Below are 27,846 nucleotides of genomic sequence, written 5' to 3'. Positions count from 1 at the left end.
CCTACCGGCAAAACTTTCCCAGAACTCCCGAGAGCAGCACGATCGGGGGAAAGGCGTACAGGCGTAGCCTCGGCCAAGACCGTCCCACGGCAGCCACTGTCTCGACAGGGCATCTGCTCAGACATCCAACCGTCCCGGGATGTAACCGGCTCTAAATGAGAGGAGTTCGAACCGGGACCACAAGAGGACCCCCTGCGCCCGTTGCTCGCAAGGGCAAGACCGGAGGTCCCCCGGGTGGACGATGTACGAGACCACCGCAGCATTGTCCGAGCGGACCAACACATAGCGATCTCTAAGGACTGGGAGGAAGTGTTGTAACCCCAACAACACTGCCAGCACCTCCCGGCAACCTATGTGCCACAAGAGACGCGGGCCGCTCCACAGACCCTAGGCGGAGTGGACACTCATGACCGCTCCCTACCCCGTGATGGAAGCGCCCGTCGTTAGCGTTACGCGACGACAAGGAGTCCCTAAAACGGGGCCTCGGGACAGAACGTAAGGTACTACCATGCAACCAAGGCTCATGGGCACACCGTGAGACCTTGATGTGACGATACAGACTCCCTCAGGGGGAGAACCTTCTGCCCCGGAGCCACCACTGGAGGGGCCACATGCGGACGCTGCCGACATGAGACCCAGCAGCCTCTGGAACTGCCTCACAGTGACTAGGCGGCCTGCCCCTACCCTCCTGACTGCAGTGAGGATGACTACAAACCGGGCGGGAGACAACCGTGCCCGCAACTCGGCCGAGTCCCACACCACGCCGAGAAAGTGGCCCTCCGTGCTGGGAAAGTACACACAACCCGGCGTCTCAGTCCGAACCCCAGTACCTTCATGCAGGCGGGAACAGCACCTCAATGCCAAACCGCCAGGTGCTCTAACGAGCCACCATCAACCAATCGCTGATATAATACAGAACGCGGATGCCCTGAAGCCGCAGCGGGGTCAGTGCTGCGTTCACGCACTCCGTGAAGGCACGGGGTGAGGGCGCAAGGCCGCACGGAAGGACCGATATTGGTAAGCTTCGCCCCGAAAGCAACCTCAGGAACCTCCCGTGCGCGGTGAAGGACGGCTGCATGGGAGCATGCAACCTCCAGATCTAGCGTATGACAAATCAGTCCTTGGACTTGACCTGAGACACGACCTCTCTAAACGAGAAACCTGAACCCGAGCCTCAAAAGTGAGTGGTTCAAGTAGCAGAGATCCAGAATGGGACGCAACCCACCGTCCTTCTTCGGAACAACGAAGCACGGGCTGTAGCAGCCCGACTCGCAAACTGAGGGGGGGGGGGGGGAACCACCTCGATGGCCCCTTTCCCCAGGAGTGTGCGCACTTCCTGTTCCAGGACCAGAGCCTGCAGGTCCCGCCAGGCGGGACACACCCGTCGAGCAGGGAGGAGAAGATGCGAACCGAATTGCGCAACCCTTCTTCACAGTACGCAGGACCCCCGTGAGACCCCAGGCAGCCCTAAGACTGACAGAAAGTCTCCACAGGGAGAACCAACCCCTCGGGGCTGGCCCCCGACCCACTCAGAGCGGCTGGAGCGGTGCTCTGCAGCCGACCACACCTCCTGAGAGGCGGCGGAATCCCCCGTCCGCAGCGATCATACGGGCGGAATACGGGGAGCAAACCGCTGGAGAAGCTGCGCCCTGAACACGACCCATGGCAGGGCTAACAGACAGTCCTCCTGAACCCGAACGGCAGGAGCAGCATACTGCGGCCGTCGAAGCCCTCTGAGAGGCGGCGGATGACTCATCCGCAATGAACTGTCGATCGGAAATAAGGGAGTTAACCGCTAGAGGGAGGCAGCATCCTGAACACCCTGTGGCAGGGCGGACAGACCGGCCTCCCGGCAGTGCCAGGGAGGGACGAGCACCGTAGCATGAGGTGCGCACCGCCCTCCAAGATGCAAGCCATCAGGCCTCGCACCACAGCCCGTTCACCAGAGGCGGGGCGACCCTCAGGCCGTCCAGCCCTCCTCGGCCTAGAGAGTCGCCAGGGCCCCTAGGACCGCCCCGCGGAGTCGGGTGGCAACACTCTATCACCGGGCTATCTCGCTGTGCCTGGACGTACCAGGGCGCGGCTGCCGCTGAGCAGCCCCATCGGAGCAGCGAGGAACTACCACTGAAACGCCACCGCGGCCTCCTGAACCCGCCAGCAATTACCCTTACCCACAGCGTCACCAGGTCAGGCCAGGAGGGACACCATGACGCTCAGAAGGAAGCTCGCATCATCCCCATAGCAGGCCAGCCTGGTATGCCTGCAACACACTCATCGAGTGGAAGCAACCTGTAGCCTGACCTGCCGCGCAGCGCTACCCACCAGAGCCAAGCGGCGCTTCGTAGGCAAACCGATAGCCGTCACAGACGCAACACTCTGGGAGAGATAGCTAGCTAGCGTCTCTACCACAAGCGGTAACGTCCGTGGCAGCGCCACGCAGCTCAATAACATTCGCGCACAGCGAAGAACATCGGAAAAGCACGCGCGTCCACGGGCCTCCCAGGACCCAGACACCTCGGTGCGCAGATCAGGGGAGGCGCTGAGGCTGTGACACAGTGCAGGAAACGCACAACCAGCTCACTGGCGCGCGCTGCTCCCGCCACGACCGGCCAAGCTAATCCAGCTCGGACCGGCCCGTGCCACGACCACAAGGAGCTCCATATACAGCACAGGCTGTGAGGAGTCCGCAGGCTCGCCAGCATCCACCAGCTCAACCTCCTTGGAGAGAGAGACATGTAATGCTGCGCCGCCCGCACCGGGAGAAGAAGCAGCCGCCAGGCATGCTTCCTAATGTCAGTCATTCCACCTCGGAGGAAGAATACGGAGCACCGCGTCACACACACGGAAAAGAACCGATACCAAGCGAGCGCCTCCCGAGGCGGAGCTCGGCTAGCAGCCGGGGCGCATAGCCACCGCGGCTAAAAGCTAACAGCCGATACCATCGAGAGCCAAAGCCTCGAGGAGGCGCTCACCTCGAGAGCGCTCTGAAATTCTCCACCTCGGAGGAAGAATACGGAGCACCGCGAACGCACCGGGAAGAACCGTTTCCAAGCAGCGCAATCCCGAGGCAGGAGCTCGGCTAGCAGCCGGGGCGCATAGCCACGGCTAAATGCTAACAGCCGATACCATCGAGAGCCAAAGCCGCGAGGAAGAGCGCTCACCGAAAATTCACCCACCTCGGAGGAAGAATACGGAGCACATGACGCACGGGGAAGAACCGTTTCAAGCAGCGCAATCCCGAGGCAGGGCTCGGCTAGCAGCCGGGAGCGCATAGCCACCACGGCTAAATGCTAACAACCGATACCATCGAGAGCCAAAGCGCGAGGAAGAGCGCTCACCGAAAATTCACCCACCTCGGAGGAAGAATACGGAGCACCGCGAACGCACGGGGAAGAACCGTTACCAAGCGGCGCAATCCCGGGAACGGAGCTCGGCTAGCAGCCGGGAGCGCATAGCCACACGGCTAAATGCTAACAACCGATACCCTCGAGAGCCGACTAAGCACGCTCTAAGCTAAGCAAACAACACATCGGCTGCGTGTCACCCCCCCCCGAAATGAATCGGGGCAAGCAGGAGACACGCAGACGGAATTTTGCCTGCATATAAGCTCATGACTGCACAGATAACACACTCAAAGCGCTTACCTGAACGAGCAGAAGCTAATGTCGCTACCACCGCACAGCCATCTTGTAGCTTCCTGGTTTACGCGACGTCGCCTGTCTATGACGTCACGGCTTGCCTATTGGCTAGATTTCACACGTGGTTCAGAGCGTGGTCACGCACGGGCGTTCCCATAGCGTTTCGACGCAGCTCGAGTTCCTGAAGGGGAACAGGCTACTATCAGTAGCTTGCAGTAACAAGCTAGCAAGTTAATGAGTTACTAGATACTAGCTAGCTAGTTAGTAAATTACCCTTTATATTACACCTTACAACAAGTGGAAGCATAAAAATAGATAAGAGGATTAAATCCAATTAATTACCGTTTGGTTCTTACAGTACCCCAGATAGATATGAACTATTTTTCTGATGTTGGTTACATTAGCCTGGTACAATGTTGATAACCTCTTTCACTAATTAAAAGTAAAGTGATTTGTTTGCATAGCTATTTTAATAACCATGGACTATTGGAAAGAAAAAAAGTTTCACAAATGTGTTTAGTCACAAGAAATTGCATAGCAGATGCATGCCAATATAGCTGTTACTACTGTAAAAGTGTTTTTTGAGAAGATAGTTATTTAGATTTTGGAAGGAGTCTTAAGTTAGTCAGAGTTTAAGCTGTTTATGACACAGAAAGTTGTTAAAGCAGGAGGGCTTTGTGTATTTAAATTCCTCTGTAGTATGTCATTTGGCTTTTCTTTTTGTTATTAACATCATGGATAAAGAAAAAAGGAGAGAACAACTGCTCTTATACAAGTGATAACAGGAACTGGCTTGCTGTTTGTGAATGTACAACAATAATTGTAACCATAAATATATAAAAAGTCCTCATTTATTTTTGAAAGTGTAGTAACACCCCGCATACCTGTCCAACTTTCACAGAATATAATATTTACAGCATTAGATCTTAATATGATCTCTTTAGATATCTTTATTACAATCAAATTCCTTACAGGTTATTTTGCTTTGTTCAGAAAGCTCTCTTTGTAACGTAAATTATTTTCTTTTTTAGGTTTGTAGCCACGCCGTTTGCGACTGCCCTCTGTGTGACTGAGGAGAACAGACAAAAAGTCCAGTACAACCCTGTTTTGGAGCATTATTTTACTTCCTGTTCCAAAACACCAGGACAGGTAAAGCACCAAAAAGTTCCCACAGTAACTGCCAGTCTATTTCACAAAGGCATGCCAGCATTCTTCTTATTCATTGCCTAAATAATACTGAACCTCTAAATTCTCTGACAAGCCAAATGAGGTGTGGTCAAGCAGTAAGATAATAGTTATTTGGAAATTCTGCACTGTGGATTTCTAATGTAATCTTTAGTTTTGTAGAGCCTACATTGGGTTTGTTGGTGTTAACAGAGGTGGGAAGTAACAAAGTACAAATACTTTGTTACTGTATTTAAGTAGATTTTTGTGGTATCAATACTTTATTTCACTATTTCTTTTTCGGACAACTTTTTATTTTCACTTATTACATTTTTACACAAATATCTGTATTCTCTGCTTCTTCCTACTTTTTCAAAACAGGCTCATTACTTTAGTTTAGTTTTGGTGACATGATCAATATTTTTTCTTCTCATTGCCCGCTGTTTTCAGTCCATCAACTTATTTCCTGTCAGTGCACGGCTTTTTCAATCTACCGCCGGTGTATCATTTCCTCGGTTCTTACACACCATAGACGTAGGCTAGTTTATTTATAACACGTGATTAACGCAGCGCGCATTTCTGTTTAACAATTTTTATAAAAAAATATACATAAATAAATAAAAAAAAAATATATATATATATATATATATATATATATATATATATATATATATATATATATATATATATATATATATATACAGGGAGTGCAGAATTATTAGGCAAGTTGTATTTTTGAGGATTAATTTTATTTGAGGATTTAATTTGAACAACAACCATGTTCTCAATGAACACAAAAAACTCATTAATATCAAAGCTGAATATTTTTGGAAGTAGTTTTAGTTTTAGCTATTTTAGGGGATATCTGTGTGTGCAGGTGACTATTACTGTGCATAATTATTAGGCAACAACAAAAACAAATTCATACCCATTTCAATTATTTATTTTTACCAGTGAAACCAATATAACATCTCAACATTCACAAATATACATTTCTGACATTCAAAAACCAAACAAAAACAAATCAGTGACCAATATAGCCACCTTTCTTTGCAAGGACACTCAAAAGCCTGCCATCCATGGATTCTGTCAGTGTTTTGATCTGTTCACCATCAACATTGCGTGCAGCAGCAACCACAGCCTCCCAGACACTGTTCAGAGGTGTACTGTTTTCCCTCCTTGTAAATCGCACATTTGATGATGGACCACAGGTTCTCAATGGGGTTCAGATCAGGTGAACAAGGAGGCCATATCATTAGATTTTCTTCTTTTATACCCTTTCTTGCCAGCCACGCTGTGGAGTACTTGGGCGTGTGTGATGGAGCATTGTCCTGCATGAAAATCATGTTTTTCTTGAAGGATGCAGACTTCTTCCTGTACCACTGCTTGAAGAAGGTGTCTTCCAGAAACTGGCAGTAGGACTGGGAGTTCAGCTTGACTCCATCCTCAACCCGAAAAGGCCCCACAAGCTCATCTTTGATGATACCAGCCCAAACCAGTACTCCACCTCCACCTTGCTGGCGTCTGAGTCGGACTGGAGCTCTCTGCCCTTTACCAATCCAGCCACGGGCCCATCCATCTGGCCCATCAAGACTCACTCTCATTTCATCAGTCCATAAAACCTTAGAAAAATCAGTCTTGAGATATTTCTTGGCCCAGTCTTGACGTTTCAGCTTGTGTGTCTTGTTCAGTGGTGGTCGACTTTCTGCCTTTCTTACCTTGGCCATGTCTCTGAGTATTGCACACCTTGTGCTTTTGGGCACTCAGTGATGTTGCAGCTCTGAAATATGGCCAAACTGGTGGCAAGTGGCATCTTGGCAGCTGCACGCTTGACTTTTCTCAGTTCACGGGCAGTTATTTTGCGCCTTGGTTTTCCACGCTTCTTGCGACCCTGTTGACTATTTTGAATGAAACGCTTGATTGTTCGATGATCACGCTTCAGAAGCTTGGCTATTTTAAGACTGCTGCATCCCTCTGCAATATATCTCACTATTTTTGACTTTTCTGAGCCTGTCAAGTCCTTCTTTTGACCCATTTTGCCAAAGGAAAGGAAGTTGCCTAATAATTATGCACACCTGATATAGGGTGTTGATGTCATTAGACCACACCCTTCTCATTACAGAGATGCACATCACCTAATATGCTTAATTGGTAGTAGGCTTTCCAGCCTATACAGCTTGGAGTAAGACAACATGCATAACGAGGATGATGTGGTCAAAATACTCATTGCCTAATAATTCTGCACTCCTGTATATATATATATATATATATATATATATATATATATATATATATATATATATATATATATATATATATATATATATATATATATATATATATATATATATATATATATATATATATATATATATATATATATATAAAAGAGAAATTAAAACCTGCAAGAAACATATGTTTATTCACGACGTTCTATTTTTACTCAAATAAAAAAAGTCCCCAATCAAGCAGAAAAAGCCGCCATCATACGCACATCTAGAAATGAACCCTCTGGGTTCGACAAATGGGCCGATGCATTTTGTGGCATTTTTTCCTCATAACACCAAAACGAACCTAAATTACTCTGTGTTTTTTGTTCGTACAGATAAGAGCAATACATCATTTGAATCTGAAAAGGGTTTACTTTATTGTGTGTTGTATACACACATAATAACATAAAAAGCTGTGCTTTTGTAAAATTAAGAGAACAGACAGGGTCTCTGTCATCTCTCTTCACATACATATAAATAACACAACCTGACTCTCAGTGAATACTTGCCCCACAGACATAATACATATACAAGCAGAAAGCTTGATATGTCTACTTTTAAGCAATTCACAAAACAAATATTCTCTGAAGATTTCATCTCTATGAAAATAGAAAAGGTATCCGGTATCACATCATTAACCGTCCGTGTGGAGACCTAGCAAAGGTACTGTTTGGTGTCCTGATTTGAGTATCAGCTTGATTTACTCATTTTAAAACACCTTAATTCTTTAATACCTTTACAAGAATATTTAGTTTTCATGCTCTATGTTGAGTATGGTTTCACTAATAAAAAACATACATTTGCATAAAGCATATTTGTCAATGCCCATGTTGATTAAAGTATTAAAAAAATGTGAAAAGTATCAATATAATTTAGATTTAGAACAGATAAAAACGTGCGAGTTAATCGCGAGTTAACTCATGACAGTTGAAGACATTAAATATTTCAAACGATTGACAGACCTAATATTATTATGATGTGAGGTCTTTTAAAACATATGTATCTGTACTTCTACATAAGTAAAGGATGTGGGTTATTTTGCCCCTTCTGGTGCTTAATAGTCAGCTTATTGTAGCAATAAAATTACTAATAAAAATAATTTTAACAATTTTTAATAACAAATATGTCACTGACAGCATTACAAGAGTTTCTTACTATTTGGTATATCCCCTTATTGCATTAATATAATGTAGACTTATACTGCAATGGACTCCATATGTTTGTGCTAAAACCTATTTGTTTTATATCAAATCCATTGGAGGATTGAAAACATGCTTCAATAAAAGAGATTAGTCAAGGTGATAATTTCTCTAGAGTACAGTAGTTACAGTAACATGGTCAGTGTTACTAATTTGCTCACAGTTAAATAGGGACGTGATAATAGTAGAGAATCCTGAGTATTACATATTTGTTTAAAATATTTTAAACTCCTGCAAACCTTTGGTTTAATTTAATTTTAAATAAATAAAAACAATTATAAGAATCAGATTGTAATTGTCGTGTCAAATTTGTGGACTCCACAACTCAAACAACTCCACTTTGATCAAAATCAAAGTGTCAGATCAGAGCGAGACAGCAACTCCAATTTTCAGAAAACAATGAGGCTTTCAAATATGGCCACCACAGACAATGAATACCAATACAAAGACACACACACATACACACTGTACACTCCTTGCAGTCTCCCTGTTCACACACTGGAACAGACATAATGAGACTCTGGTTTCTTAAAGGAAAAACAAATTGCTCAGGTATTGTCTTTGTACACCTGACTTCACCAAGATTTTTGACTCTGATTACATTATTGTTTCTGACCTGTTTGTGATCCAAGTTTATGATTACAGCCTAGATTCGTTTGTTTGTTAACCATCTGACATCTGTTACACTTCTTGACTTTGAGTTTTGCTTCATGCTTAGGATTATTACCGTTTGTGTCTTTGGATTTTATCTTTTGTCTCTGTTCGCATCTTCATTAAGTGACACAATGGAACTATCAGGTTTGATCTAAAGCACTGATTTTAAACATTGTGAGCAAGCTTTAAATTCCATGACATTATTACGGCTGACTGTGCATCTACTTCTTACTTAAACACACCCATAATCTCTTATAACCCATATCTCAGGTGCACACAGTCTGCTTGCAGTCTGCATTCCATTTCATCAATAGGTGTTCAGTGAAGTTGAAGTCAGTGTAGGAAATGTGAATGCTAAAGCACACAAAGACAATCAATAAAATTGTGTGCTTTCAAGTTTGGGACAACATATGGATTTGATGGTCTGGTTGCTCACATACTTATATTGTATTTGTAACATATTACACATTACATTATTAATTATATATATTGAGTGTGTTTCCATACTAAGAGCTTAATCTTATTTTGTGTTCCAGGCAGATGTTCTAGGCCTGTCAAAAAAATGTAGCATCTCCAGTCGCAAGGTGGAGCGTTGGTTCAGGAGGAGACGCAACCAGGAACGTCCAGGGGTCCTGAAAAAGTTCAGAGAGGCCAGGTAAGTCCAAGACAGTCTAGTGTTATTTGTGTTGCTTCTGGCAAACAGCCTGAAATGACAGTTTGGTCTAAAAATGTGTAAAGCATTGGGATTTCTTCACACAGTGGATACCATGCCCTATCATTAGCAATTGTGTTAATAACCACATATCGGTGCTAAATCAATTCAGTTTGTGATCAGACACAAGCTCAAAATGTCTACAATGTTCAAGTTTAAGTTTATGTTTTTAGCACTTTCACAATGGACATTGTCTCAAAGCAGCTTTACAGAAATAAAGCAGCTACTACAGAACATGAACAATTCTCTTATAACTAAATGAATCTCGTGATAAGTTTAGTAAATAGATGACGAGGCTTAAATCACTTATACCTCAGGTGATTAAAAATACATCATTGTTATATTGATTAGGCTCTGTAGTAAAAGTTGAAACAATTTTGACTAAGATAACTTAAATATGACATCAAAATTTTGTTTTTAGATTTTCACTGTTAATTTTTCTTTTATTTTGCATATAAATGACAATAAGGAATTTGTCCCACCCATGCAACACTCTTTCCATGTTCAACAAGGTATTATATATTTAAAAAAAAAACATTATTAAACATGAAAAGACGGCTGCTGCATGGGTGCGGGAAATTCATTATTGTCATTTATACATGAATTTTAAATAAATTAATGATAAAACAAATAAATAATTAATTTTAGTTCATAAGCATTATTTAACTCTTAAGTGAAATTCATATTACATTCCTCCTCTTCACTTTCTTTGATGTAATCAGACTGAACAACTGGTTTGAGACACAAAAAAAAAAGGTAAGATAAATCTCAAGATAAATTTCAGCACAGGAAATCCTGTAGTTTAGAACATAGAATCAAATGATATTTCACCATCTAAGGACAGCTACGTCTGACTGAAAAAACAAACAAACGGCAGGATGCAAAGAACATACCAATCCAGATGTTCTGCTTATTTCGATTTTTTTAAACATCAACATAATGCAATCCAGCAAACTTGAAATAAACAGTTACTCTGACTGCAGCAACAGGGGAAAAACTTTTAATTCACTATAACCAAATCCATGTAAATGTCAATAACAATGAGCAGAGAGAGATTGCGTGGCAAGTGGAGTCAGAGCATAAGCAAATAACCTGAAACACTTTGTGATATTTGAACAATTTGTTCAATTTGGTTTAAACAAAAGGCAGAGGTCTGTGATGGGGTTCCATGACTTGTAGGCCTTTTATGTCCCACTAAGAAAATATTTTTAAATACAAATGGTTCCCGAGTTATGATGGTTTGACTTCTAACAATGACATAAGCAATATAAAAAATTGTCAGAATATATTAAGCTTGGCACACAGGCAAATATAACAGCGTACGCTCCGACCTCCACTTGCAAACTGCTACCACATACATATATACTAATACATATACATACATATATAAATTATAAATAATGTAATAATTTAACAAATTACAGTATACTACCCCATACTGATCACCATTCTAAAAGGCTTTTGGGTAGGCTAGGCCAAGTCATGATGGGGTCATCGGAACGCATCTCCTTCATAAGTCTACCTGTATACAGTCTGGTCTAAAAGTTTGAGACCACAAAGAAAAGCTGGGATTAAAAATAATTTCAAAATGTATACATGAAAGAAGGTTTTTGAAGTTTGCAATATTTAAAAAAGACAAAGTCAATTGTTTAATAGCTTAAATATTAAAATTTAGGATTCAGCACTTTTGTAATTCAACACTGCAAAATTGTTTAAAAAAGTGAAGCTTTATAAGGGCTACATGGCATTCTCATCATGGAAACACTCTAGTAGCAGCTTGTGGATTTTTTACTGGTGCGTTTTTTCTTTAAGATTCTTCGGTAGCAAACAACTTGAGTGAAAAGACTTATAATCCAGGTTATACCCCCTGCTGTTATGGTGTCTTATTACTGAAAACAGCAAAGCTTAACTATTAAATCGGAGAGTGATAACACAAAGGGCATTAATGAAACAAATTCTCTGTCCCTGAAGTACAGTTAACTTGCATCTTTTGAATGAGAGGCAATTCCCCCATATCTTAAATTTAAGCCTGTGATTTCAGTTGATAAATTTGTGAATTTGGTTTTGAACACTTTAATTCTATCTATATTAAATGCACAACTTTGAGCCCAACCCCCTAAACACTGACTTTCTGTATTGTTTCCTACAGCTGGAGATTTGTCTTTTACCTAGGAGCCTTAATTGGTGGCATTATAGCAGTGTACGATGTAAGTATCTAGTTCTCATTATAACCATAATGTCAAGTCAATAATGAGGTAATGGTGTAAAAAAAAAAAAAATAATAATTTAAGAACTTTATTGTAATAAAACATGCATTATAGGCTGTATTTATAACAGCTTCATGTAATGTTGAATAGACATCATGAATAGAGACCTAATTTGATTACAATAGAGCTGTTTAGCAGGTTCGCTCTTTTCTTTTTCTGAGTGACTAAAGCAAAAGCACTGTGGTTCAGTGAGGGGAGAGGCATAAGAACCTGTAGCATGAACACTGATGCTCTTAAGTTGTTCTTATTCAGTGAATAGAATAGATGTCTACACAAAAACAAAAATAGAGTATTTCCGCTGAACAATGACTCACCTGCAAACGCACCGGTATTGAAAGCTGGCTTTTGTGAAAATAAAAAGATGGTCATTGTTGAAACAGGATATATAGAGTTTAGTGTGATATCCTGTTTACTACATTATAGAACATTTATGATTCAGGCCTCAGGAATGTACCGCAATAGCATTCAAATCAAAAATGGTTGCGGCCTAAAACTAAACAGTGTTTTATGCTTTGCTTTGCGCTCGACTTCTATGTAAGAAAACAATAGGGAAAACCCAAACACAGAAATGGCAGCAATGTCAACATAGTTTGTGTATTCTGGTTTTGATAGTTAATCTAAATTAACCACGCCAGATCTGGATAGGTCTCAGTTAGAGGTGTTACACAATTCCGCTTATGAATGTGCATACTCACAAATATACAAGCCCTAGCACTGACAAGCTGCCCCTGTTGGGCCCTTGAACGAGGACCTTAACCCTCTGTGCTCCAGGGGCACTGTATGCTGGCTGACTTGCACTATGACACCAGCTTTCTAACAGGGATTTGTGAAGAAAGAATTTCACTGTGCTGTAAGGCTGTATTTAAACAAATGCATCTATCATCTATGGTTTAAATATGTCATTTTGCACCTACATGGAAGAAAAAAAGCTGATTTATTTAACCCTAACACACAACTAATGTATACCTTTGGTCTCAACCGGATGCCGGTTGAGATCAGTTCGCTTTTCCTATACATGGGTGTAAATGCAGTGAAAATCTTTCACTGCTGGCTTATGTTTACGGCATTATAGCAAAAAAAAAACCTGAACAAAACAACAAAAACACAGCCTTAATTTTAGAACAAGCAAAAGAAGTGCAATGGAAAGAAAGAATAAACAGGAAAAGAAATGCAAGTCGAGCAAAAACTGTACAAGGAGTACAGTGGTTTGTTCTTGGCATGCAGTAGACGGTTGCAGAGTGAGCTGGGTGACATTTCTGGACTGGCTGGCTTTTCCACTACTGTAATCGTACAGGAAAGTTGAATGTGTTTCATCATTCAGATCGAACACAAATGACAATGCTCAATTTACTGTATGTTTTTATAGTTCGTTTTAAAATGAATGCCTATTGTTAGCACTGTCTATGCTTGCATTCTTAATGTCATGCTGTATGCCTGATCAGTGTATACAGCATGACTGTTTTCCTACCAAAACACTCCTGACCCATAGAGCATTAACTTCTTCAGCAGTTTGGGCTACAGGAGCTCGTCTGTTGTATCGGATAACACAAGTCTGCCTTCGCTCCCCATATTTCATAAGTGAGCCTTGGCCGCCCATGACCCTGTTTCGCCGGTTCACCACTGTTCCTTCCTTGGAGCACTTTTAATAGATACTGACCACTGCAGACCGGGAACAGATGCTCTGACCCAGTCGCCTAGCCATTACAATCGCTCAAATCCTTACGATTGCCCATTTTCCCAGCAGGTTCAATAATCAGTGTTAATCACTTCACCTGTCATAATGTTATAATATCATAATATTACGCTATTTTCTCAATGAAAAATGACATTACCTTTTATGCACCTTGTAGTTGCATAGTGCATAAAATGTATAAACCTTCTGCTGCAAATGTGTAACTTGCAGTCATTTCTAGCTGTTAAAACCAATGCATACTTACAGAACATTATGGGTTATATATTTTAGCTAATAAGAGACCGGGATATTAACACTGTGTGAATCTAGGACAAAGTGATGATAAAATTTCATTTCAAGTAAAAAGACAAACAAAAGAAAAGTTCTGTCATTGTTACCATGGTTACAGTGGTCTGAAAAGGGCTTCAGGTAATCAGTGCTTTTAGCTATGAACAATGCATTATGGGGTAGGGCAGACATTTGATCACATCATTGTCATAGGTTGCAAACTCTTAAGACCTGTTTCTCACAACACTGTGGCTAATGACTTTTTAATACTTTTGTTTTTACTTCTCCTTTGTAGAAACCCTGGTTTTACAATTTACGAGAAGTATGGGACGCTTATCCAAAACAGGTGGGCTTTTTTATTTTTTTTACTTCGAAGTGTTTTCTGAGGGAATCTGTGGCTTTAACGTTCACTCCACCCACGAAATAAATATGGCTTGCTCTGTTCACTGGCACAAATAAGAACAAACACACACGGCAGAAACGTTTTAGATACTTCAATTTACAACCTCCTCATAAATAAACTCCATGATGAATTTCTTCTAAGAAATATAAAATACATCACAAAACACATTTAGAGTATCTCACAAAAATGAGTACACCCCATTTTATTATATGTTCTCAAGGGACAATACTATAGAAATTAAACTTGTATATATATTTTAGTCAATGTGCAGCTTGTATAGCAGCATATAATTACTGTCCTCTAAAATGAACATACAGCCATTATTGTCAAATTAGCTGTCTTAAAAAAAGTGAGTACACCCTAAGTGATAACAGCTGTTCATTATTTACGGTAATCATGCAAAGCCACATGCGGTATTTATCATGGTCATGTTTGTGTCTGCTTGACAAGACCATACAAATTTGTGTATCTTGTATTAGAGCAGTTAAAATGTGGTGCTTTTGAGAACAATTCTCTCATACTGACCACTGGATGTTCAACCTCATGGCAAAGAACTCTCTGAGATTTGAGAATTAAAATTGTTGCTCCCCTCAAAGATAGCGAAGGCTATAAGAAATTCAGTAACACCCTAAAACTGAGTTACAGTACAGTGGCCAGGGTCGTACAGAGGTTTTCAAAGACAGGTTCCACTCAAAACAGGCCTTGCAAGGGTCCATCAAAGAAGTTGAGTCCTCATGCTGGGGGTCAGGTGCAGAAACTGGCTTGGAAAAAACAGATGCATGAGTGCTGCTAGTATTGTTTTAGAGGTTGCAGAAGTGTAAGGTTCACTTGTCAGTGCTCAGACCATATTATAAGATATAATAAAATGGTTGCTGAAATGTGACGGGTGTACTCATTTTTATGAGAGAAGAATAGGATTGTTTTATTAACTTGAAACTATATGCAGCACACTAATGTCATTAATATTGACCACGTTAATACCACATAAGACCACTGTGATGTTAGACTATCAATTTTAAAAAAGATCTTTAATAGCTTGTGTTGAACACACTTTAATTACTTTTTACTTCTACCTATTATTACATTTATATTTTTATTTTATAATTCTAGTATATTACACTTCAATTATATTCTATTTCATTCTTTTTTAGAGATTTGTATTATCATTATAATAATAATAATATAATAATATAATTTTAATAAAGTGCCCTAAAACTGACCATGCAGGCTAAACTGTAAGGCCTAAAAAGTTGAAACTTAATTTAGGAAGAGGTTAAAAAAGTATCAACCAAGATGGCCAAAGGGGGCGCTACAGTTCAAAAAACGTAATTTCACACATTTTTGGCCATAGCTTGTACAAGATTTATTGTAGGCTCAAAACTTTCAGATGCTTGGAATCCTTGGGTCAAAACAAAGAAAAGTCCTTAAAATTGAGTTATGTTAAAAACATACTTTTGCGAAAGAGGTTTTTCACGCCATCGGAATGAAACCAGTGCAGCAATGTTCATTAGACAGGAATTGATAATATCAAAAAAAACCTTCAACTCAACATCGCAAAGGCTCTGCAAAACGTTCGAATTAGGCAGGGCCAGGGAATAAGATATTTTCACCAAACTTGGTATGTGTGTCTATGTGCTCAATCTTTGGTCAAAGATAATAATTTGCATAGCTTTGCCACTTGGTGGCGCTAAACAAGTAAACAATTTAAAACTGCTACAACTACGCAACCGTTCTAATAAACGGAATGAGATATCTTCACCAAACTTGGTGGCGCTAAACAAAAAATATAAAATAACGGCTATAACTATGCAAACATTCATCCGATCGACTTGATACTTGCTACGCAGTGTCTCTGCCCAATGTGTCATAAGATTTCATGAGGATATTTTTGTATCTAAAAAAACATGGTCGCCATCTGCCAATTATTTGTGAGCACCTTTTAGACAACGTTACCAGAGGCGTATTACAATGAAACTCGGTGGGCATGTTCCTAATGTCTTTTTGCTTATGACCTTCAGTTCAGTTATTTTTATACCTATTTTTATTCTATTTTATGCTGTACTTATATGGGTATGTAGAATATGTTTTTTTAATGTGGAAAAATTACATTTGCATTTGACTTATTATTGTTGTACTAATATTCAGGTTCCCTGGTGGTTTAATGGTTAGGATGCGGCACTCTCACCGCTGCGGCCCGGGTTCAATCCCCGGTCAGGGAACCAACCCCAGCCATTAGGGTTGCACAAGCCTTAGTGCCGGTCCCAAGCCCAGATAAATGGGGAAGGTTGCGTTAGCAAGAGCATCCAGCGTAAAAACATGTGCCAAATCAAACATGCAGATGGTCCGCTGTTGCGACCCCTAACGGGAAAAGCCGAAAGAAAGATTGTTGTACTAATATTCAGTTTATTTCAGTTGTATTGTGATACATTCAGATACTACATTTTACTTAAAGAATTAATGAATGATTTTTGACCATGTTTTCTTCCTCATAGTCCATGATGGAGTCTCAGTACTGGTACTACATCCTGGAGATGAGCTTCTACTGGTCTCTTCTTTTCAGCATCACATTCGATGTGAAACGAAAAGTGAGCTTAAAAATGTGAATGCCCATGATTCTTCTTACAGTTCCCCTCTTTCAGTAGCTATACAAAAATGATCAACCACCCGGAAAAGGTCACTATAACGATACATATAATTATGTACATATAGTCAATTATACTATAATTATATATAACTTTATCACTAATTATTACAAATATACATATATATGTCATTATACACCACTACTGTTACAGTGATGTGCAAAAATGAACAACAATCCAAAACAAATGTAATTGTGATTACACTGTTGTGTTGATGAACAATAGCGGTCCCTTCTGACTCTAGCAGAACTTTACAGCATCAATTCTCAAGCATTTAATACTACTCTGAACATGTCTTCAAGTTCAGTTCAGCAAAATCAGGCATTACAGGCTTCTTCAGTGTTCACCAGTGCTACAATTTCAATTACAAATATTAATACATTTTGTATTTACATCTTCATTCTTCTTCTTCTTCTTCTTCTTTCGGCTGCTCCCATTAGGGGTCGCCACAGCGGATCATCCATCTCCATACCACCCTGTCCTCTACATCTGCCTCATAAACCTCCTCCTTGGTCTCCCTCTTTTCCTCCTTCCTGGTGGCTCCATCCTCAGCATTCTTCTACCAATATAACTCATGTCCCTCCTCTGCACATGTCCAAACCATCTCAATCTTGCCTCCCTCAACTTGTCACCAAAACATCCTACATGGGCTGTCCCTCTAAAAAAACTCATTTCTAAACATTTTGTCTTTATTTCACAATACATATTATAGAATATGACATGGATTGATTAGTCATGTGATTCATGAACATAAATTTTATATTACTGCTCAATCTGTAACATGAAGACAGCCATGCTAGGCCTCTGTTTTGTTTTGTTTAATTGTTTGACCAAAATAAAAAATGCATGCAGGCTATGTTTTAAAAAGAAGAGCATTATAATATCATTTGGATTGAAATTTTGAATATGGAATACAAATATGGACTATAACTGCTATTTACTTTCACAATTATGTCATAGCTTAATGACATCATTTGAGGTACATAAAATGTGTTTTAAAAAAAGATTTATTTGGATATAAAGACTTAACAAACCTATCCATCTTTGGCTGTGGTAAAATTGACAAAAAGAAGAAAAAGAAACTATTTCGACACATTAGCTTTTATGCAACAATAAAACATTTCTTCAAAACATATTAAAAGAGCTTTATTTGATTTTTTTACTTTTTATTTACTTCATATAAGGCTAGACTACCTAAATCTCTAAAACCAAATGAGAATTCCTCACAGAGAACATGTCAGGCATTTGATCCGGCTGTTGAATAGTTATGTTTCATACTGAAACAGACATAAGACTGATTATTTCAGCTTGCAATCACATGACAAAATATCCGCAATGCTCCTGCAATACAGTGTACGTAAAATCTCCAGAGGCAGCTGTCTTTTTCTTCACATTTGGGTATAACCTGGCTTTACTCTATTATTATAACACATTTCAAGTCAGAATTTTTTTTTTGTATATTATAATATACTTAGATAGTATATAGTATATTTAGTAGAAAAAGTATATTTAGTAGAAAATGTTGACCATCTAAAGGGTTTTTGAAGACCATTGATCTCATGTTCATTAAATTTAAAAACATTATATTTGCAGGATTTCAATGAGCAGATCATTCACCATTTAGCCACACTGACACTGTTGGCATTTTCCTGGTGTGGAAACTATATTCGAGTGGGGACGTTGGTGATGCTTGTGCATGATGCTTCTGATGTGTTTTTAGAGGTAAGTGATTGCTATATAGAATGTAAATTGTGAATTCACAAACAATGAATAATGTCCGTTTACTTATTGTGACTTGAATATATTAAATATATTGAGTGTGAAGCTAAATACTGGTTTTGATCAAATTTATTTTTTTCTTGTTCAGTCTGCTAAGATATTTAACTATGCCAAATGGGAAAGAACCTGCAATGGCATTTTTGTTCTCTTTGCTGCTGTGTTCATGGTGACAAGACTTGTTATCTTTCCATTTTGGTAAGTTGATGTGTGCATGTGTATATATGCATGTTTTAAGGTTATGAGAATGCTGTTTGGTCAGCACATTCCAGTCATGTTAATAAACGTTGCATTATAACCGCAGTTTACAAGTACAGAAACATCTCAGTTGTCTTTGTTTCAGGATCATCCACTGCACGTGGGTCTATCCACCTGACTTCTACCCTGTTTTCTTCGGTTATTACTTCTTCAATGCTATGCTGGTTATCTTGTTGATGCTGCATGTATTCTGGGCCTACCTGATCCTCCGCATGGTTAAGAAATTTCTCTTCGGAAGTGTAAGTAGCTATTATCCAATTACCAAAATTACTAAGCAAAAGTGTCTTGTTTGAAAAATTAAATCTGTACAGTTACTACCTTTACTCTGAATGTAGTGCTCAACAACAATATTATTATTTATTTATTTTTAAATAATTGCATTATGCAATCTGTCTGATTAAATCATATGCTCACCTTCAATTTATGTTAAAGTACAAACACAAGCACAATAAGAAGATACGATAATTATGCTTATGTATGTACTTTAACATAAATTAATTAATAAAATATTTAAAAATATTTTATGAGGTAGGTGTGTTCACTGATGCTAGATGTGTTTACAATTTGTAGCAAACAAATCTAGCATCCGTGAACAAACCTACCTCATAAAAATGTTTTAGTAAGCCTGACTAGATTATTGCTGCTTTGACATCATCAAAACAAACACAGGGACAGACTTACTTAAGACTTATACAAGACTTTACAAGACTTTTTTTCAGGACTTAAGCAAGACTTACACTAATGCATAAGTTTAATGCAGATCAGATGCATGCTTAATTACTACATATGTCTTGCATTTAGTAAATAAAGATCATGCAATAAATGTAGTAAAACTCAGTTAGGCTTTCGTACAATAGTCTCATGTGATCTCAAAGAATCGAATTAGTCGCAATTAGTGAATTTCTCAGGTGTCAAGAGTACCGTAAGTTCCGGACTATAAAGCGCACACACATATATAAGCCGCACCCACTGAATTTTACAAAGATTTTTATTTTGAACATAAATAAGCCGCACCTGTGTATAAGCCTCCTACACTTAAACTACTGAACTTTACACAGGTTTTAACGAAAGACAGTGTCTGTTATAGGGTGTAACGGGTGAAATATGTTGTGGCTCATTTAAGAGCAGAGCGGAATTTTGGGAATAGCCTGCCGCCGCATTTTTTCCGGTATTACTGCATGTGTGCAAGACCGAGGAATATGTCCTTATTATTTTCTGATGCTCATTTCTAAGTTTCTTTGACTAACCCTTAACGCTGTTGCCAAGAAAAATAAAAAAGCACGAGTTTTGAAAACCTGTCTGTGCTTATATGATTTCTCTTGCAACTGGAGTTAGTGAGTGAGCAGCAGGTCAAACGTCAGAGGAACCTCATCCATATTTATGATGTGGTGCGGCCCGATTCAGTGGGAGCGAGTCTGATTTAATATAAAGAGTTTCATTGGTTCACCTAAACCTGTTCCGCAATTCAATTGGTCTAATGTTATGGGTCTCAGTTTTTTGGCTTTGAATCTTGTGAAACCAGGAAAAAAAAACAGAAAATTCCATAAATTAGCCGCTTCGTTGTTTAAGCAGCGGGGTTCAAAGCGTGGGAAAAAAGTAGCCCCTTATAGTCCAGAAAATACGGTACCTGAAAATCATACTTGAGTAAAAGTATAGATACCTCACTTCAACACATACTCCATTACAAATTAAAAGTAACCAATTCCAATATGACTTGAGTTAAAGTCAGACAGTATCTGATTTCAACAGTACTTGAGTACATCACTCATATTAATCGAAAGTTTAAAGATGCACTAGTCCTCGACACCAAAAAACATGTTAGTGACAAGCAAAAAAAATGTTGATGTGAGGTTTTATTTCCTAAAATACAAATCAGTTTGTACTGCATTTACCAAGTCGGTCAATTAAAAAGACAAAGTAGTAAAGCAATTCCTCAAAAAAATGTACAATATTATGTCACAAAGTAGAAGAACCATTACTTTTCAATAGACAAATAAAATCAAAGTAAAAGTCACATCTTCTGCAGAATAAATAAGCCAGCTTTATCTGCCGTGCAAATTGTAATTAGTAACGGTCATTGTCAATTCAAATATAGTGGAGTAAAAAATACATATACTGAATATATAGATGAAGAATAAAGCTTTCAACTCAAAAGTTTAGAATTGAAGTTAATCACCTGAGTAGCATTAGTCGGAATCTAGATAACGTTTGAAATAAATAGCATGATTTGTCACTCTGTAGTCCTCTGTTAACATTATGACACGCATCACCCTCAGGCATAGAAGTGAATATATGTTTTGCAAGAGTTTTAAATGCCATCAGATGATGTTTCTTAGAGTAAAATTATGAACTGCAACTTCTTCAAACTACCACTGCAATTTCTACAGTATGTTTAATAGTGCATTCACAAACATCAGAGATGATAAGTTTGATTACAAACTGCACCTGCAGACATAAGGCCTGGCTGTTCATTTGTGTGCAAAACTGCAAAGCCTTCAAGTAAATGGCATTTATCACTTTAACCTGACACTCATTAGGGGAATATATATACAGTATGTATACATATGTATATATACATTTCAGGGGATCTAAATACTTATTGCATTGTGTAATATATATTACTAGTTCCACCATTCAAGCAACCTTGTAATGACAGATGCTGTAATCAATAAGCTACATATTGCACATCAAGTCAAGTCAAGTCAAGTTTATTTGTACAGCGCTTTTCACAACAGACATTGTCTCAAAGCAGCTTTACACAAATCAGCAGTGATGGTGAATGGTGTGTATTTATCCCTGATGAGCAAGCCGTGGCGACTGTGGCAAGGAAAAACTCCCTTAGATGTTATGAGGAAGAAACCTTGAGAGGAACCAGACTCAAAAGGGGAACCCACATGCAAGATAAGCGAAGTTACAGTGATTTACATGAAGCTTTAACACTTCAAATAAATGCAAATATACTTTTAAATGGGGTCTAAAAGTCTGAGCGCATGAGGATAACTGCATGTGTTTTGCATTATTTTTTTATTTAACACAAGTTATTATTTTAAAAAAAATGTCAACAACTTGAATGAAATCTTTAGGGGTACATCCCCATTTATGCTTTAAAACACCCACAATGTTGTTCAAAACCTTTGAATTAAATCTTTGTTGAACAGATTTAGTAAAGACCTATGCAAAAAAACATCATACAATTTATGCATTTATAGAAATGTTGTGGAATGCCCACAAGGCATGTAAGTTCATGCTATGAATTTCATTATAGCAGCTATTGCATTTATGGCAATTTGGTACACGCCCTTAAACACTTATCACAATTATCTAGTTTTATACAACTGAGTAGATGACGGTTGCATTCATGAACATCTAAACAAAACTCCAACGTCTCAACTACTTCCCTAAAAGCATTTATTTTTTTTAAGTTAAAACAAAATCAAATTGTCTTGTAACTGAGAAACCAGAAAACGCAATGTTGCAGAAAACATGACTGTATTAAAGTTTGTCCATTTTTTAATTGTCAGTAACAAGGTTTACTATTCGTTTTAGCTTATGTGGAGCATCCACCCTACAAGCACATTCATTCAATACTCTGATTTGACTTACAACTGATGTTATAACTAATAAAGTAATACCCTCTAATCAATCAGGATCAAGGATTTTCACTGTCATTTAATTACCAAAAACTGATGTTGGCTCTGTTAGTGTAAATCTCTGCTTTTTTTTAGTTAGTTATGGAGAAACCTTCCAGAATTGTGCTAAAAAATTTCAACTCTTGATGGTAGATTAGATTTTTTCTACACACATGACATTCGGACTCAAGTCTGGGCCTTACTTTGGCCTTCTCTCTCTCTGTATCTTTCTTTCTCTTGAAGGTGAAGAGTACCAGCTTATTTCCTGCTCTGTTGTTTTTTCTGCAATGTAATCGCTGAGTCATGAGTCATTATTGTGTGTGTGTGTGTGTGTGTGTGTGTGTGTGTGTGTGTGTGTGTGTGTGTGTGTGTGTGTGTGTGTGGGTGTGGTGATCAGACTGGCTAGGTGCTTGCAAATACAGTGACTAGTGTGTGCCAAGTTATTTCTTCAAGGCTGTTTTGATTGATTGTGTGCAGATTTAGTGAACTTGTGGTCACTTTCTCATGATTGATGGTTACATGATTCTCATATCAAGCCTAATTGAGTTCTATATTTTTCTGCGAATATTCCTGCTGTAAGTGTAGCCTTCAGTTAACCTTTTATAAAAAATTAAAAATGAGTCGACAGTTTTTAAAGAAAAACAGTAACAAAAACATCATAGGCACATATTCGATGTTATTGGTGTATTGATGAAGATTTATTTAGTGTTATAGTTGTCAGGGATTTACATTGAATTCTCTTAGATTAAATTTTACTTAGACTTTAGATGTAATTGTAAATACATTCACTTCAATTCATATTTATTTGTATAGCGCTTTCAACATTGTCTAAAAGCAGCTTAAAAGAAATAAAAAGATTATAAAATTATATAAAAGAATGCATGCTAGTGCCTATTTGTTTCCTTATAATTTCAAGTTTATTACAAATGAGTGAGCCAGTGGTGATCGATGCAAGGAAAATATTCACTGAGATGGCATGAGGAAGAAACCTTCGGAGTAACCAGAATCAAAAGGGGAGCAATTCTCCTCTGGGTGGCACTGAATGTCCATTTATTATATTCTATCATTGTTGAGGTGTACTGTTCAGTGATAGATGCTTAAGTGCAAAACAGTTCATGCAAACTGCGGTCGGAAGCAATTGTAACAGAAAAAATGGACCGGTTTTAGGTTAAAAAAATGTCCTGAACACTGACAGTCTTTATTTTGCCAATTAGCTACAACTACACACTACTGTGAATGATTATATATATTTTTTGTCCATATGAGATGATTTAACATTTTTGAGTGCATGCTCCAATAATGACAGTATTTTAAAGCTGAAGACTGTGTTTGTAACTGAAAAGTTGTGAGCCCCAGTGCTGTCAGAGTCTTTGTGCAGTTCTTGAATATTTAGCTCCTCAGTTCTATGCTTGAAATGGATTTTACTCCACAAATAACTCTTGGTATCACACTTGGTATACATATATCCCTATTCTCGAAAGATGTTTCACTAGATTTTGGATTGTTCTTGTGTAGATTTGTGCTCGTTTAGCCACAAGTCAGGTACTCATGCAAGGTGAGAAGTCCTGGGTTTAGAGTTTAGGTCGGAGCTCTATAGCAGACCACTCAAGGACATCCAGTCCAACCTATACAAACATGCCCACTTTGTGCACAGGGGTATTGCCATGCCGCAACAGGTTAGAGTCTCCTATTTCATTGGAGGGAAATGCAGTTTTATGCAGTAGTGTATTTGTTTTTTAAATCGCAATTCTTTAAGGATGTGTTCCTTGTATTAATGCTGAAGTTCATCCAGTTCACTCATTCTGATATTACCCATGTCTGCATTTTGCCATCTTTGGCTTTGCCTCTGTTTCTCTAGATGCTATTAAAATAAACAGTGCCAGCTTATTTCCCTGTCCTGTTGTTATATCTACAACAAAATGGGTGAATCATAATGTGTGTGTGATTCTACTGGCAAGGAGCTTGATCCTTAAGGATTACAGTGGGCAGTGTTTGCCAGACTGGATGACCTCACCTTGTAAATGCACCAAAAGTCTGTTACTCTCAATGTGGAAATTAGGTATGATTGAATATTCATCAAACTGTATAAAGTCATGTTTTGTTGGAGTTACTGATTGTTCTCCGAGTCTGGTTTATAAATGATAATTATGTTAATTACGCAAGGCTGTTTTGATACTTAAAGTTGGTTTAATATGATGGATGGGAATAGGAATGGTTTGGATAAGAAAACATTGACAACAATTTTCCACCCCATCCAAAATGTAAATGATGACTCAAGGCTTGCTCCGTGACTGACATCTGCTTCTTTAGTTTTTCACTCGAGGTACATGGCTAAAGTTTAAACCTTGTAATGGAAATTGATCCCACTAAAAAGCTTCCTGCAAATATATGCTTCCTACCACAATCCAGTCCTTTATGCAAGCAATTTCTACAGACTAGCTGATGTGCTTTGCGACACAGCATGAAGTGATCTCATAAGACTGATGATTTATTTGACATTGGGGTCTAGAGGTGTGAATTGGTCTGAAACCATAGAGGTAAACATGCCAGGACATGTAAGTGCTACCCAGTGCAATGAGGAATTAATCATGCTGCAGAGAAAAAACCTAAGCCACAACCCCATCGCCCCATCATCATCATAGTTTGTCCAAATGTTCTTCAAATATGTGTTTATAAGACCACTGAGACCATTCTCCTTTAAGTGCAGAAAAAACATTCAGTCTTGACCCGAGGAGTGCCCCTACTTCTTAATGTGTGGGAAGACTACAAAAACTTCATCTGAGTGGTGCCCCTTTTGCTTTAAGTGTAGGAAGACCATTTAGCATTGACCTGAGAGGTGTTTCTTCTCCTTCAGGTATAGTTAGACCATAGAGTCTTGACTTGATGAGTGTCCCTTTTCCTTTGGGTGTGGGAGGACCTTTAAGTCTTGACCTGAGGGGTGTCCCTTCTCCTTTAGGTGTTAAAAGGCCATAAAGCCTTGACTTGAGAGATGTCTCTTCTCCTTCAGGTGTAGGAAGACGTTTAGCATTGACCTGAGAGGTGTTTCTTCTTCTTCAGGTATAGTAAGACGATAGCGCCTTGAACTGAGGAGTGTTCCTTCTCCTTCGGGTGTAGGATGGCCTTTGAGCCTTGACCTAAGGGATGTCCCTGCTTCTTTAGGTGTTGAAAGGCCATAGAGCCTTAACTTGAGAGATGTCTCTTCCCCTTCAGGTGTAGGAGGACTGCTTAGTCTTGACCTGAGGGGTGTCCCTTCTCCTTTGGGTGTTGGAAAACCAGTGAGCCTTGAACTGAGGGGTGTCCCTTTTCCTTCAGGTGTATTAAGACCGTTTAGCTTTGACCGAGGGGTGTTGCTTCTCCTTCAGATGTTGGAAGACCATTTAGCCTTGACCTGATGGGTGTCCCTTCTCCTTCAGGTGTTAGAAGACCATTTAGCCTTGACCTGATGGGTGTCCAATATCCTTCAGGTGTAGGTAGACCAATTAGTCTTGATCCAAAGTGTCTTTTCTACTTCAGGTATAGGAAGGCTACTAAGTTTTCTAAGGGCTCAGGAGGGGCACTGCTGACTCAAGATCAAGATGTACTACTTAGCTTGACCCTAGTTACCTTTCATTTTAGTTGATTGAGTTAGTCTGACAATCATGTCTTGAGGAGTGTCACTTCACTTTCAGGTGCCAGTAGACCACAAAATCTTGACTGAGGTGTATTTATTCTTCTTCAGTTGTAGTAAGACCATGAAATCATGACCGGAGGACTGACAGTCAATTACAACAAATAAAAACGAGTTTTCTTCTATATCAGTCATAGATAGCCTGCTAAGTTTGGACTTGTAGAGTGTCCTAAGCTGCTCCAGGTAGACCATTGAGCCTGACTAGGAATTAGCTGAACTTGATGAACGGAACAATGCAGGTCAACACTCGTGTATACTTGTGATACAAGCAAAATTTTGTTCTAGCTAACTGCTCTTATATAAATTGTAGCAACAACAAGAAAAAAAAATCTCTTTATGCTCCAAATCTGATTAATAGATTTCCACAGTATATCAAAATAGGCAATTGTGTAATATAGGGTAATCCATGTGTTATCATGCATAAACAAAATATTAGCATTTCTTTAAATGTTTCTTTCGAATGTTAAAATGGAACAGAATTTCTTCTTCTTCTCTTGATAGTTAACCAAAGATGAGAGAAGTGACAATGAAGAAGAGGAAGATGATGAAGAGGAGAACAGCATGCCTGAGGACCACGATGGACATCCAAAAGCCACCAATGGCTGTGGAGCCAACCATTAATAACCAACTAGACGCTCCTGCAGATTCTCAGGTTGCTAATGACTGAGAGTGACCTTATGAAGTTTTTTTGTTTGTTTGTTTTAAGTTTAAATTTTTTTGAAGACCCAGACTCCTATGGTGTTCGGCTTCTACTGGCTTCAGACTATGAGAGACACTTTTGATTTATTACCACCAGGAAAGTGCCAGAGACCTGACCAGAAACACACTTGCATCTGTCAACAATACGAACCCAAACAAGTGCTTGTTTCCTTTTCCTTAGTGCCAATAAAGACTGATTGCCTTGGCTCCTCTGTTGTGGCCACACTCTTTACATGAACCACAAACTAAGCAAGAAGAAAAAGATCCCTAAAGGAAAAAAAATTCCATCATGCCTAATTTGATCCTTATTGTTCATTGGAACCCAATGCTACACAGTGACCTGGATGCTGTTGAGGCTGCTCTGCTGTTTCTCATCAGTGAGATGAAATCATACTATTGGTTTTTACCATGCTTGAGGAAAAAAATAAAACTCTAATCCCATGATGTAAGGTCAAGACCTTATATTGATAAGTTGCATTCTAGGAAGAAAAAATACACTACACTGAATGACCCACTACATTACACTGAATGTACTTTACTACACAAACTATCACTGTACTTTCAGCTTGATGGAGGAGAAACAAGGCTAATGCTTATAACAAGGAAAACTAACTTATAACTATGCATCACCTACTTGCCTGATGTTTGGCTCTGCCTTTGTGTGAAGAATTATTTAATGAACTGCTAAGAAGTGACAGTGTGCAGGAAAGAGCCATGAACAAATACATGCAAATGAAGAACAAGTAGAAGTAACAGTCCTAATTTTATTTAGATTAAACAATGTCCTAGTAGGTGTTTTTTATGTTTGAGTTAAATATATTCTGATACATGCTTTCACATGAAATATTTAGTCATTGACTCTGAATATAAAGTATTTCGTTTTTAATAAAAAGGCTTTGTTTATCAAA

The 27,846-nt window shown here is 39.2% G+C and overlaps 1 protein-coding gene across 2 annotated transcripts in view; it reads left to right on the top strand.

The window, feature by feature from the left end:
- The window catches only part of cers3a (ceramide synthase 3a), a 34,442-nt gene extending 6,596 nt beyond the window's left edge, over window positions 1–27,846 (top strand). For both annotated transcript variants that reach the window (XM_046858000.1, XM_046857999.1), the window contains exons 3-11: window positions 4,670–4,787; window positions 9,462–9,580; window positions 11,787–11,844; window positions 14,160–14,210; window positions 16,760–16,852; window positions 18,503–18,631; window positions 18,777–18,883; window positions 19,029–19,182; window positions 26,741–27,846. In XM_046858000.1, coding sequence (XP_046713956.1) covers window positions 4,670–4,787; window positions 9,462–9,580; window positions 11,787–11,844; window positions 14,160–14,210; window positions 16,760–16,852; window positions 18,503–18,631; window positions 18,777–18,883; window positions 19,029–19,182; window positions 26,741–26,860 — 949 coding nt within the window. In that variant the 3' untranslated portion in view covers window positions 26,861–27,846. The remainder of the gene's footprint in view (window positions 1–4,669; window positions 4,788–9,461; window positions 9,581–11,786; window positions 11,845–14,159; window positions 14,211–16,759; window positions 16,853–18,502; window positions 18,632–18,776; window positions 18,884–19,028; window positions 19,183–26,740) is intronic.

Source organism: Silurus meridionalis, chromosome 9 (assembly GCF_014805685.1).
Source record: "Silurus meridionalis isolate SWU-2019-XX chromosome 9, ASM1480568v1, whole genome shotgun sequence".
NCBI classification, from domain to species: domain Eukaryota; kingdom Metazoa; phylum Chordata; class Actinopteri; order Siluriformes; family Siluridae; genus Silurus; species Silurus meridionalis.
Note: the sequence above shows the minus strand (reverse complement) of the source record. Positions and strands in the feature narration are given on the sequence as shown.